We start from the raw sequence: 13,746 nt of genomic DNA on the forward strand, positions 1-13,746 counted from the left end.
ATTCACACGCAGAAATGTCTATTGATCGTGCACGTGCTGGAACTATCGAGAGGAGACAGGTAAATTTTTGATTTATTCGATAAATTGAAATGTTATTTGAAAAATACAATGTCCGTTAACTTTTGGGTAAGCTGGAAAATTTCGATGAATTTGGAGCATTTTGAACTAAATTACAGCCGTTCAAATTGTGAGGGGCGCGGCGCGGTCGCGTCGCGGTCAGCTCAAAAATTTTGAGCGACTGTAGGTTTGCCCCCAAAATTCGTATTGCGTTGAAAATTTTTGGGGATTCTTAAAATACGATTTTCCATCAAAAACTGAGTGGCTTGGAATTATTGAAAATCAAAGTTACCTTCGGAATTTTCGGAATTTTCGGATTTTTAAAAAAAATTTATTAACAAGTTATATGAATTTTAAATTTTTGAATAAAATCATGCTTTGGGTCAGCTGAAAAAATTTCAAAGAATAATAAGCATTTTAAGCAGAACTACAAGCACCCAAAGTTTGTAGGACGCGGCGCGGTCGCGTCGCGGTCAGCACTCAAACTTTGTGCAGATATAACATTACTCAATGTTGTCGTAGATGTCTGAAAATTTTGGAGCTAGTGAGCAACTGGTTAAACTACAAAACTTTTAATTTTCAGCGTCTCCATGACCTTGTCGACTTGCGGGAGGAGCTGAGAGATCTTCAAGCTAACTTGGTGGGTGCTTCTAGTTTTCAGTGCTTTTTATAGTATTTCAGTATTTATTTTATAATTTAGGAACACGAAGAACTACGGTTTGCGGATGCCGTAAAAGAAAGATCCTCCATTATGAACAAAAACGACCAGGAAGATTCAGAGGACGAGGATCATTTTTTGGAAAGCTTGCGGCTAACTGAAGAAAATATTGTAAGTTTGGAAGATGCACAAAAAAAATGCAGAGTTCTAGGATAATTTTGAACAAAGCTATAAGCTTCCAAAGTTTTGACCGTGCGACGCGGTCGCGTCGCGGCTAATCTCTCATTTTCAATTACATATATCTCAGCTCTCAGTTGTTCAATTGACTTCTAAATTGATAGGCGGTCTAATCAAGTTGTGCTCTAGTGGATTATCAAAAAAAAAGCAAAAATTCGAAGATTAAAAAATTTTCTGTTTAAAATTTAAAAAAAAAGTTGACTCTGCTTATTAAAACCTAGCCGTTTAGAAAGCATTTCTAATTTCCGGTAAAATCATCAAATTTTAAAATTCTAAAATTTTTTGAGCAAAGTTAAAGGCTCCTAATGTTCAAAGCGTGCGTCGCGGTCGCGTCGCGGCGGCAGTCAAATCTTGGCTCCTATTGAAGCTAGCACGCTAAATATTTTTTTGGCGACTGGGAGCTTAATTTCCTTTTAAATATCGATATTAATATCTAAATATTACAGCACTCCCATCGTCAGAAGATTCTGGAAATCCAAGGGAAGATAATCGACAAAAAGGAGAGCATTTTAAGCCTTGAGATTCTAGTGAAGCTTCACGAAAATGATAAATAATTATCGGGTTTTTTTTCGTTCTTGATTTTTCGCACCTAAAATTAAATTGTTGGTTTTTTGTCCTCGCTAGAAATAAAACAAAAAATCCAAAACACCAATTTACCCGGTTCCAAAGGGAAAATACTAGTGCAATCTCTAGAGAAAACTGGTATATTTACAGAAAAAATTCAGTTCTTCTTTTTCGTTAGTTTTTGCTCTTAAAATGTAACGGTTTTGTCTAGAAGCTTTAAAACTTTAATATCTTAAAACCAATAACTTTTGTCAAAATTTGCTAACTATCAAATTAATCTACGCAACATTTCCTATATTTTGTTAGTTGACAACTTTTTTCTAGCTATTTTCCCGGAGGAGTTACGGGGATTCAACGGTGGCAAGGTAAGAGAGTGTGGGAGAGAGAGAGAGAGAGAGACTCAGACAGCGTGCGCACTCTCCCCACCTGCGTCTCTCTCCTCTCGCCGTGATACTTTTAAACGCATATAACTTAGTGTAGGAGAACGCTGCAAAAAAGTTGTCAACTAACTAAAATGTAGGGAATTTTGCGTACAACAACTTTTTATTCACTATTTGTTGATTCCTTGACTGTAAATTGAAATATGAGAAATTTTCACATGTAGTCCAAAACACCAATTTACTCAGTTCCAAAGGGACAAATACTAGTACATACTCTAGAGAAAGCTTGTATGTTTATTTTAATTTATTACGATAGTTAAATATCGTGAGGTAAAAAAGCATATTCACAGTATATGAAAGTATATACAAAGAGTATAAAGCTGGTATATTCTCTGAAAAACTCCGTTTTCCTTTTTGGTGCTCTTGAAAACTATTTTTTCTACAAACTTGAATATCTTGAAAATAAACCATTTTATTCAGTTTTGCTAATTGTCAAAACAATCTTCCCAAAATCTTTTGAAGGAATATTAGTTTGAGGTTAGTAGTGGGATATGGTCGGGACTGTAGTAATACTGTAGAGGTACTGTAGGAGTACTGTAGGATTACTGTAGTTTGGGAAAAATTGACTTTTTGTCTTATGAAGGAATATTGGTTTGAGGTTAGTGGAGGGATATGGTCGGGGTACTGTAGAGATACTGTAGGAGTACTGTAGGATTACTGTAGGATTACTGTAGTTTGGAAAAAATTGACGTTTCGTCTTTTGAAGGAATATTGGTTTGAGATTAGTGATGGGATATGGACGGGTACTGTAGTAGTACTGTAGAGGTACTGTAGGAGTACTGTAGGATTACTGTAGTTTGGGAAAAATTGACTTTTCATCTTTTGAAGGAATATTAGTTTGGGGTTAGTGGAGGGATATGGTCGGGGTACTGTAGTAGTACAATAGAGATACTGTAGGAGTACTGTAGGATTAATTTAGGAAAAATTGGTTTTTCGTATTTGGTAGGAATATTGGAAACTTCGGGAAAATTCAGAAATGTTCCAGAACCTTCTGAAAATTTCTGGAAAATTCTGGAATGTTCTAGAACGTTCTGGAAAATTCGAGAAAAATCTGGCATATTCCAGAACCTTCTGGAAAATTCGAAAACGTTCTGGAATTTTCTAGAAATTTCTGGAAAATTCGAAACAATTCTGGAATGTTCTAGAACCTTCTGGAAAATTCGAGAAAATTCTGAAATGTTCTAGAACTTTCTGGAAAGTTCGAAAAAATTCTGGAATGTTCTAGAACCTTCTGGAAAATTCGAAAACGTTCTGGAATTTTCTAGAAATTTCTGGAAAATTCGAAACAATTCTGGAATGTTCTAGAACCTTCTGGAAAATTCGAGAAAATTCTGAAATGTTCTAGAACTTTCTGGAAAGTTCGAAAAAATACTGGAATGTTCCAGAACCTTCTGGAAAATTCGAGAAAACTCTGGAATGTTCTAGAACTTTCTGGAAAATTCGAAAAAATTCTGGAATGTTCTAGAACCTTCTGGAAAATTCGAAAACGTTCTGGAATTTTCTAGAAATTTCTGGAAAATTCGAAACAATTCTGGAATATTCCAGAACCTTCTGGAAAATTCGAAAACGTTCTGGAATTTTCTATAAATTTCTGGAAAATTCGAAACAATTCTGGAATGTTCTAGAACCTTCTGAAAAACTCGGAAAAATACTGGAATGTTCCAGAACCTTCTGGAAAATTCGAGAAAATTCTGGAATGTTCTAGAACCTTCTGGAAAATTCGAAAACGTTCTGGAATTTTCTAGAAATTTCTGGAAAATTCGAAACAATTCTGGAATATTCCAGAACCTTCTGGAAAATTCGAAAACGTTCTGGAATTTTCTAGAAACTTCTGGAAAATTCTAAACAATTCTGGAATGTTCTAGAACCTTCTGGAAAACTCGGAAAAATACTGGAATGTTCCAGAACTTTCTGGAAAATTCGAGAAAACTCTGGAATGTTCTAGAACTTTCTGGAAAATTCGAAAAAATTCTGGAATGTTCTAGAACCTTCTGGAAAATTCGAAAACGTTCTGGAATTTTCTAGAAATTTCTGGAAAATTCGAAACAATTCTGGAATATTCCAGAACCTTCTGGAAAATTCGAAAACGTTCTGGAATTTTCTAGAAATTTCTGGAAAATTCGAAACAATTCTGGAATGTTCTAGAACTTTCTGGAAAACTCGGAAAAATACTGGAATGTTCCAGAACCTTCTGGAAAATTCGAGAAAATTCTGGAATGTTCTAGAACCTTCTGGAAAATTCGAAAACGTTCTGGAATTTTCTAGAAATTTCTGGAAAATTCGAAACAATTCTGGAATATTCCAGAACCTTCTGGAAAATTCGAAAACGTTCTGGAATTTTCTAGAAATTTCTGGAAAATTCGAAACAATTCTGGAATGTTCTAGAACCTTCTGGAAAACTCGGAAAAATACTGGAATGTTCCAGAACCTTCTGGAAAATTCGAGAAAACTCTGGAATGTTCTAGAACTTTCTGGAAAATTCGAAAAAATTCTGGAATGTTCTAGAACCTTCTGGAAAACTCGGAAAAATACTGGAATGTTCTAGAAACTTCTGGAAAATTTGAGAAAGTTCTGGAATATTCTAGAACTTTCTGTAAAATTCGAAAAATTTCTGGAATGTTCTAGAAACTTCTGGAAAATTCGAGAAAATTCTAGAATGTTCCAGAACTTTCTAGAAAAATCGGGAAAATTCTGGAATTTTTAGAACCTTCTGGAGAATTCGAAAAAAATTCTGGAATGTTTCAGAACCTTCTGGAAAATTCAATAAGAAATCTGGAATGTTCGTGGTGAGACCAATCGTGGTGAGACCCACAAGTTTAGGCGGGAAATTTAAATTTTCCGAAAAAAAACATTTTGACGGGATGTTCAAATTTTCTGAAAAAAATTTACCGGGAAATTCAAATTCGAAAATTGTGGACCGATCTAGAATCTTCTTGAAAATTCGTTCCATTATGATTTTTCTTTTGAGTACGCCAGTCGGAGCACGCGCTTTAGCGCGTGCGAACGGCAGGTTTACTATATTTTGTCAGTTGACAACTTTTTTCTAGCTATTTTCCACGAGGTTCTGGCCTTCCTCAGGAATTTTTCGCGCTCCATTGGCAATCGCCTGCCGGACAATGCGTGGAAAAGTGTCGTGTACTCCACACGGACAAATCCATTTAGTTTTACAACTAAAAACGAGCCGCGACGCGACACGCAACGCGCCGTAAATCTACACAAAATCTCTCCGATTCAAAATGGCCTAGTTCGGCAAACTCTGCCATTTCGATTTATGAGGGAAACCAGAATTCCGTGATTTTCCCCGTACAAAGGCTTGAAGGTGACCAGGTGAGAGAGTAAGGGAAGAGCAGACGCAGACAGCGCGCGCACTCTCACCACCTGCGTCTCTCTCCTCTCGCACCAATTATTTAAAACGCACATAACTCCGCGTAGGGGGACGCTAGAAAAAAGTTGTCAACTAACAAAATGTAGGGAATTTTGCGAACAATGTGTTGGTAGTTGACACTTTTTTGAAACTCCTGCTAAATGGTGAGATATACTACTTTGAATTTTACATTAATAAATTGTGTGTATTTTTTTTTGAAATGTGCCAGATTGATGTTTCAAAAAACGTATCATCAAAAAAGTTGTAACTAAAAATCTAACGAAAAAAACACGTCCAAAAACCGGAAAGTTGTTCATCTGACGCATGTTTTGACATCCCGAGGGGACCCTGATTGCTCACTAACAGACAGGTGATAAAGTTCAATTTGCAAAGTTCAAGTTATATTTTTTTGGCTATAAATTGGCGTGAAAACATGAAAACACTGCATTTTTGCAGTTTGAAAGGAAGTTTTTATTTTGAATTATTTTGAAATTTTTTCAATTTTTAATTTCTATTTTTCACCTGTTTTTTCTTGTTATTTATATTTTCGTTCTAATTTTTTTTGTATCTGACAATTAGTTTTTAAGATTTTTGGTAGTTATTCATATCGGTTTTTGGTTCCAAAATTTTGAAGTTTTTTTTGGAAGCTACTACCAGTGCCTAATGTTCCGGAATAGTGATTTTAAGCTTTAGAAAACGGGTTTCTGGGTGATCAGTAAATATGTGGCATTTTTTTTTAAATTTTTTTTTTTGACATTTTTCAAATAGTAATATTTCTCTGACCGTTAGTCGTACATATTAGTTGCTAATTGCCAAAATGTAGCAAATTTTCTGTAGATCACTGTATTAGTTAAAATTTTCCAGTAGTTGTTACAGTTCAACAGATAGAGCGGTTTGAAGCTGACTGAAACCACATTTTATATTTTTCGTAAAATTTCCGATTTGCAACTTTCCTTTTTTTAACTTTTGCCTATGCTTAAAATTTTCCTATTTAGAGTAATTTCAACGAGATAAAATTTTTGACCCTAACGAAGGTTTGAACCATTGACCTCCAGAGCCACAGACATTCATGTTAGCCACTGCGCCATCTGACCGATTTTTTCGAAACACCAAAAAACTAGCAGAATTGATCCAGAGATCAAAGTTTATGTAATATTATGCACTTTTTGATGAATGTTTTGATTAACCATATTAAATATTTAAACTATGAGTCAATTACCAAAAAGTTCAGTAATCCTTAGACTCCCCTCGGGCCTTTTTTGGCGAAAATGTCACTTTACGTTGTTCCATTAGGAATTTAGAGACTAGAGTATATAAACTGAACCAAAAAAAACATTTTGTCGTTAGACAACACTTAATGTTAGACTAACCTCTAAACAATAAACGAAAAACTACAAAGGGTCAAATATTTTCCAAAAATTTCTGTGATGTAGGAAAAACTTGACCCAGGTTTATTTTTACTTTAAAAGGAAAAGTGAAATTATTGAAACATCTAGGTAAAATTTCAGCTCACTAGGACCATTTTGAGCATAGTTATGAACTTTGGAAATTTTTGGGTGAACCGCGACGCGACCGCGCCGCGCGGCTGAAACTTTAAACTGTTGTAACTTTGTTCACAGTTACCCGATTTTTTCGAAATTTTTGGTGATAATTTCAAATTTAGAGTATGTATGCGACGCTACGTAGGATTAAAATTTTTTCATTTTTTAATTTAAAAAAAATCAAAATGGAAAACACAAAAAATCAGTCTGAAAATTTTGCGACATATTTTCATAAATTTTCGACGCGTTGCGGTCGCGTCGCGATTGTTCTAAAAATTTCAAATTTTCGAGTGAGTCAGAAAATTAGGAATAACTTTAATTTCTTCCTCTCTCCACCCTCAAATTGCACCAGAAACTTTCACCTGTCCTGCAAAATGTCTGAGAAAAGTTTGAAAGAAAATTGATTTATTTACTTTTTTAAAATTTTATATAAATTTTGAAACATCGGCAATACGAACGAAATACGAATTATGCGCTGAGCTCTTCGAACTTTTGTGGGAATATTCGAAATTCTTTTCAATTTTTTTTTTTGAAATTTTTTTTTGGAAGTTCCCATAGCCTTTGTCTGTGCGAAAATCGTATAAATTCCAGCGTTCTTTGTCTGAAAAGTTCAGTTCAATTGGAGATTAAACTCCTTGGGTTTTCGCCAGAAAGCCACTTTTGCAATTTCCTCAATTTTCAGAAATAAGAAAACACTACAAAAGACGATTTTCAGGCTCAGTTTTCATTTAAAAATGGCATTTTTCAATCTGAAATTTATTTTGGCATTTGGTTACTGTTCTATTTCATTTGTTATCTATACACTTTTAATTATAATGCTATTGAAAAATTGGAAGGATTTTAAAAGTGCATTCTTCCATATTGTAATTGCTGATTATTTCTTTGTGAGTTTACTGTTTGAATTTGCAAAATTCGTAAAATTTGTATATTCTGCTACAACTAGGTTTTTTTAATCGAAAAAATCTCAAAAGCTGACAGAGAAACGGGTAGTTTAAAATTTTCGTTTCGAGCCCTAAAATCTAGATATTTTCTTACAGAAGCTTCGATTTTTTTTGTGAATTCTAATAAACAAAAATTTGAATTTAGTGAGTTTTCAGATTTTATTTAAGTATGATCATGACCAATTTTGCTCAAACTCTAAAAAAAAGTTGGGTCCCACAGCGAAATCTCTGGGTTACTGTACTCGGAAATTTTCAGGCTTATATAATAGTAAGAAAATCGCGGATTATTTCTTTTGTGGAAATCTGCAAATACCAAATTATTTAGACAATTTTCTTTTTAAAATTTCAAAAATTGAAAAAAAAATCTTCTGTTTTCAAAATTTTCGCTTCGAGACCCAAAACTACATATTTACTAATGTTTTGTTAACGGCTCTATAATACATTTAATTTAAATAGAAACATGACATAGTTAGCTTGAATTTGAAAAACTTTTGGTCTCGCCACGAAATCTCCAGGGTTACTGTAGTTTTCCCCAAATTTTTCAAAATCATCGGAATCTTGTCATTATTATACTTAATTGAAAGCTCTCGACAAGCTGAATTCAAGTATTTATGTCAAATCTCGAAAAATCTTCTGAAAAGTTTAGAATATTTTGGGTCTTGAAGAGAAAATCTTAAAGCATCTGTGTGGGGATAGAGCTGAAAATTTTTATAATACTCTAAAAAACAAGCCAAAAACTGGGAGTATTAATCAAAACTTATTTAAAAAGTTGCAGAACCTACTAACGTGGCTAAATTCCATGATAACCCTGCGACTTCCAAATGGAACTTGCAAAGATTGTGTACTTTCGAATTTATTTGCTAGTTTGGGAAAAGATAATCAATATACAAGTAGTTTCCTGTTTTTCTGCTATTTTTTACACTTTGGAAATGCGTATTTTCAATATTTTATGGTCACTTTGATGGCTGTCAACAGGACAACTTCCATATTTTTCTACTTTGTGAATGAAAAAGTAAGGGTATTGGAAATATTGAAATTGGTAGAACTTAATGAGTTGAGTATTTTATTAGTGGAGGACGTTTTGATAGCTGGTACCTCTGTGAAGTTTAGACTGCTAAACACAACCTATTTAGTATAACTCCGCGGTGAGAGTAGCTATCAAAAATTTGTCAACTAAGAAAATGTAGAGCTTGAAATTTCCTATATTTTGCTAGTTGAAAACTTTCTAATATCTCTTTCCACTGCAAAGATACATGCGTTTGAAATTGAAGGAGGAAATAGTGTGAGAAAGGGGGAGACGTAGAAAGCGCGCGCTCGCTGCGTCTCCTCCTCTCCCATATTCTCTCACCCTATTAACTTCAAGCGCGCTTATCTTGGAGGGGAAAGCAGCTAGGAGAAAAATTCCAACTGACAAAAGCTATGAAATTTTAAGATCTACAAGTAGAGCTATTTCAGATTTGGTCAATCCTCTTTCCCCTTTCCCTGGGAGCAGTTATCCTTGTGGAGGTGTTTTTCACTCGGACAATTTTGTCCACTAAACCATATTTTGTGTTTAATGAGGCTTTAGATATGTACAGTATTAAATCAGACTCGGTAAGACTTTCGGCAACTCGGCATCCTCACGCAATTGTGCTCTTCAGGACATTCTCTCTGCCTACTCGAATGTGATCATTTTTATGGGATTTTGCGTGATATGTTCTATCGTCTGTAACTTTTTATCGATTATGCAGTTGAAACTTATGAAAAAAAATTTATCGACAATTGAAAGAAATTTACTATTCTCCACTCTTGCTTCGTCGGTGATTCAGTGTGCTGCCGCAGGAAATACGGTTTTTTTCTTAAAATTGAACGCAGTTTTGAAAATTATTATTTTCAAAGTTATAGAGCATAAAATTTCCTACATTTTTATAGTTGACAGCTTTTCCATAGCTCTTCCCTCCGCGGAGATATGAGCGCTGAAAGATTTGCAATGAAAAGACTGTGGGGAGGGGGGAGACGCAGACACGCGCTCTGCGTCTCCCCCCCCCCCCCCCCCCACACTCTCCCTGCCTAAACTTCAACCGCTTGTATCTCCGTGGGGATGATAGCTATGAAAAAATTTTCAACAGCAAACTTGTAAAAAATTTCGCGTAGTATTCAAAAATATTTTTTAAAAATTTCAGTTCCTTCTCCAATTCGACCGCAACGCCATCTACGGACAAATTGGACAGCTTTTGCTCCCGTTTTTCAGCGATTTTCTCACCATAAGTCAGCCATATATTCTGATTTTGATGAGCTCAAAGGTACGAATACAAAAAAACGAACCTGTTCATAAATTTTTTTAATAGGTCCGCAATGGTATGCTGAAAAATTTCTTCGGGAAAGAATCGAAGGCTAGCAGTTTGTTCGTGAAAACTCAGGGTAACTTCCGATAAGTTGGAAAATTTCGAAAATCGATGATTTTTCAGGCCCTCAAACCGGATCCAGAACTTCTCAGGTTCTTCAGTCTAGGAATATTTAATTTTTAGAATTTTTGTATATTTTTCAAAATTTTCGTGAGCGAGGCCATCAAAAATTGGGCAATTTTCTCACTTTTTATGCCAATTTTTCCATATTTTTTCTCTCAATAAACCATTTTGATCAGAAACCAAAAAAAAACGTCATTCAACATGTTTTGTGCTGCAAATGTACCAAGAACTGCTTTTCTCTGAAATCAACCGTGAAATTTCAAAAATTTCAAAAAACATTGATGGAACATATTTTGAGGTTTGAAAATCTCATTTTTCAGACAAAAAAACCACAGGTGAAAATTTTGTGGAAAATTGACTCATTTTTATTTTACTATTTTTCTGAAAAAAAAACAGACTCCGACTGAAAAAAATATTTTTTTTTTTTGATTTCTTTCCTTTTTTTCTGTTTCTTCACTACCTGATCCCTTTTTTTCCCTTCACTACCTGATCCCTAATTTTCTAAATTTTCAGCCTTAAAACTTTTCCAATTACCGATTTTCAGAGCTCTTTTCCCTTTAAAAATGGCATTTTTCAATCTGAAATTTATTTTGGCATTTGGTTACTGTTCTATTTCATTTGTTATCTATACACTTTTAATTATAATGCTATTGAAAAATTGGAAAGATTTTAAAAGTGCATTCTTTCGTATTGTAATCGCTGACTATTTTTTCGTGAGTTTACTGTTTGAATTTGCAAAATTCGTAAAATTTGTATATTCTGCTACAACTAGGTTTTTTTAATCGAAAAAATCTCAAAAGCTGACAGAGAAACGGGTAGTTTAAAATGTTCGCGTCGAGACCCTAAATCTAGAATTATTCTTACAGTAGCCTCGATTTTGGTGAAATCAAGTTTAAAATTTTGAACTCAGCGAGTTGTTAGTTTCAGTTTAAATATAATCATGACCTGGTTCTCTCGAAATCGAAAAAAGTTGGGTCCCACAGCGAAAACTTTGGGTTACTGTAGTTTTGCCAGACAAATTTAAAACTAAATCGAACCTAGTCATGATTATACTTAAATAGTAGGTCTTGGCAAGCGGAGTTCGGTTTTTAAAGTAAAAATTCTCTAAATCTCAAAAAAAAAGTGTTTAATGTGCTGAAATTGTGCTGAAATTTTCTGCAATATGCTACAAAATAAAACTGAAATTTTAAAATTTCAAAAATAATTACAGAACCTATTAACATGGTTGAATTCAATGATAACCCTCCGGATTCCAAATGGAACTTGCAAAGATTGTGTACTTTCGAATTTATTTGCTAGTTTGGGAAAAGATAATCAATATACAAGTAGTTTCCTGTTTTTCTGCTATTTTTTACATTTTGGAAATGCGTATTTTCAATATTTTATGGTGACTTTGATGTCTCTCAACAGGACAACTTCCATATTTTTCTACTTTGTGAATGAAAAAGTGAGGGTATCGGGCAAACTGAAAGAGATAGAAATAAATTTGCAACTATGAAGATGTAGAGCTTGATGATCTGCGTATTTTGTTAGTTGGCAGTTTTTTGATACTTCTTACCTCTGTGGAGTTATAGACCGTTAACCGAAATGACTCGGCTGAAAAATTAGCTTTCGACAAAATGTCAAATAAGTAATGTAGAGCTTAAAATTTCCTATATTTTGTTAGCTGAAAACTTTTCAATATCTCTTCTCACTGCAAAGATACACGCGTTTGAAAATTGAAGTGCGAGGGTGTGTGGAAAAGTGTGGAGGAGGGGGAGACGCAGAAAGCGCGCGCTCTCTGCGTCTCCCCCTTCTTCACACTTCCTCGCGCTCTCTTGCACCCCAATTTTCAAACGCGCCTATCTCGACGGGAAAAAAAGCTAGAAAAAAGTTTTCAACTAGCAAAATGTAGCAAATTTTCTGCTTAACATTTTCTTAGTTAACAATTTTCCCCTACTGTTCTCATTTTCCAAGTTACAGCCCACCTTTTCAGATCTGGAAATTCTTGTTCCCCTTTTCCATCGTCCTCATCATTGGAATAACTACTTTCTGTGCCCGAACAATTCTTGCCACGTCACCATATTATTTGTACAACGAGGTGTTGGATATGTATTATATTAAGTCGGACTCGGTAAGCACAGCAGTTTTGATAATTTTCTGAAAGCCCTCAACATTTCCTACATTTCTTCTGTTGAAAAATGTTTTCTATCACCTTTCTCCGCAGAGTTATACTCGTTCAAACATTTACAATGAGAGAGTGTGGTGGGAGGGGAGACGCAGAAAGCACGCGCACACTGCGTCTCCCACTTCCCCTCACTATTTTGCCTGGAAATATTTGAACGCTTGTATCTCGACGGAGAGAACAGCTAGAAAAATGTTTTCAACACACGAAATGTAGGAAATTTTGCGTAGAAAATTTTACCAAACGACAATTTTCAAAATCTCTGCAAGATTTTAAGATTTTCCTCTTTTTTCTAGAACATCCTCCCGGCCTACTACAATATCCTGTATTTTATGGCATTTTCAGTTGCATCATCCATTTTTCTGAATGTTATAGCTGTAATTCGTCTTAAAATGATACAAAACCAAATATCCTCAGTTGAGCGAAATTTGCTTTTGGTAACCATTTTTTCGTCGATTATTCAGTGTTTTGCAGCAGCGAATACGGTGGGTGAAGTTTTTCCGATTTTTTTGCAAAGTTTGAATTTGACAAGCTGAGAGCTTCATGTATACTTAGTTTGCTCGAATTTGACTTTAAAAAAACATTTGGGTGGTTAATGTAGATTTCGCGGTGGGCCCAAAATTTTCGAACTCAATTCTCAAATTCCAGTTTATCCTCCAAATTGATGTCCAGCGAGCCACAATTTTGGGTCAGGCGGCTCAGATTATGCTACCATTTGCAAGTGACTTCTTAACCATTTCACAACCCTACATTCTACTATTTGTGAGCTCTAAGGTAAGAAAAAATTTAAGATTTTTAGGTTTTTTTAATTGACAGAGGGTAGAGCTCAAAATGTCCTACACTCTGTTAGTTGAAAACATTTTTCTAGCTTTTTTTCCCGCCGAGATACACGTGTTTGAAAATTGAAGTGCGAGAGGGCGCGAGGAAGTGTGGAGGAGAGGGAGACGCAGACAGCGCGCGCTCTCTTCGTCTCCCCCTCCTCCACGCTCTCTCACCCTGCAAACTTAAAGTCTCTCTATCTCGGCGGGGAGAAGAGCTATAAAAAAGTTTTCAACTGACAAAATGTAGCAAATTTAGAGCTCTACAATTTGCTGGTAGCCAATTTTTTAAAATATTAAATGACTTTCGAGATATCAATAATTATTGATTTTTAAAGGTTCGAACTGGATTTTTTGGGATGTATCTCAAGAAATATGAGAAAAGCATTAATTCATGGGGATTTTCAAAAACCGGAGGTAATTACTGATTCGTTGTCTAAAGAATTTCGATTTTTTTCCAGGGTTTCAATCGGGGCCAGCTTCGAGATCAACTTCAAAAGTCACGAGATTTTAAT

The 13,746-nt window shown here is 34.9% G+C and overlaps 3 protein-coding genes across 3 annotated transcripts; all 3 read left to right on the plus strand.

The window, feature by feature from the left end:
• On the plus strand, positions 1-1,596 carry Y54G2A.41 (BMERB domain-containing protein). Its single transcript, NM_001038352.4, has 4 exons — positions 1-59; positions 641-697; positions 758-886; positions 1,399-1,596. Exons 1-4 carry the CDS (start codon positions 15-17, stop codon positions 1,504-1,506), a joined length of 339 nt encoding a protein of 112 aa, NP_001033441.1. The 5' UTR covers positions 1-14; the 3' UTR covers positions 1,507-1,596.
• A 5,999-nt stretch (positions 1,597-7,595) lies between these two features.
• Positions 7,596-10,216, plus strand: Y54G2A.38 (Serpentine receptor class gamma; the record flags this gene model as incomplete). Its single annotated transcript, NM_001028332.2, has 6 exons — positions 7,596-7,745; positions 8,578-8,814; positions 9,258-9,395; positions 9,443-9,631; positions 9,965-10,084; positions 10,130-10,216. 6 exons carry the CDS (start codon positions 7,596-7,598, stop codon positions 10,214-10,216), a joined length of 921 nt encoding a protein of 306 aa, NP_001023503.2.
• Positions 10,217-10,812: 596 nt separating this feature from the next.
• Y54G2A.77 (Serpentine receptor class gamma) lies at positions 10,813-13,745 on the plus strand (the record flags this gene model as incomplete). Its single annotated transcript, NM_001307340.1, has 7 exons — positions 10,813-10,962; positions 11,460-11,696; positions 12,225-12,362; positions 12,710-12,898; positions 13,062-13,187; positions 13,570-13,648; positions 13,693-13,745. 7 exons carry the CDS (start codon positions 10,813-10,815, stop codon positions 13,743-13,745), a joined length of 972 nt encoding a protein of 323 aa, NP_001294269.1.
• Between the last annotated feature and the right edge of the window lies 1 nt (position 13,746).

This window comes from Caenorhabditis elegans, chromosome IV (genome assembly GCF_000002985.6).
Source record: "Caenorhabditis elegans chromosome IV".
NCBI lineage: Eukaryota > Metazoa > Nematoda > Chromadorea > Rhabditida > Rhabditidae > Caenorhabditis > Caenorhabditis elegans.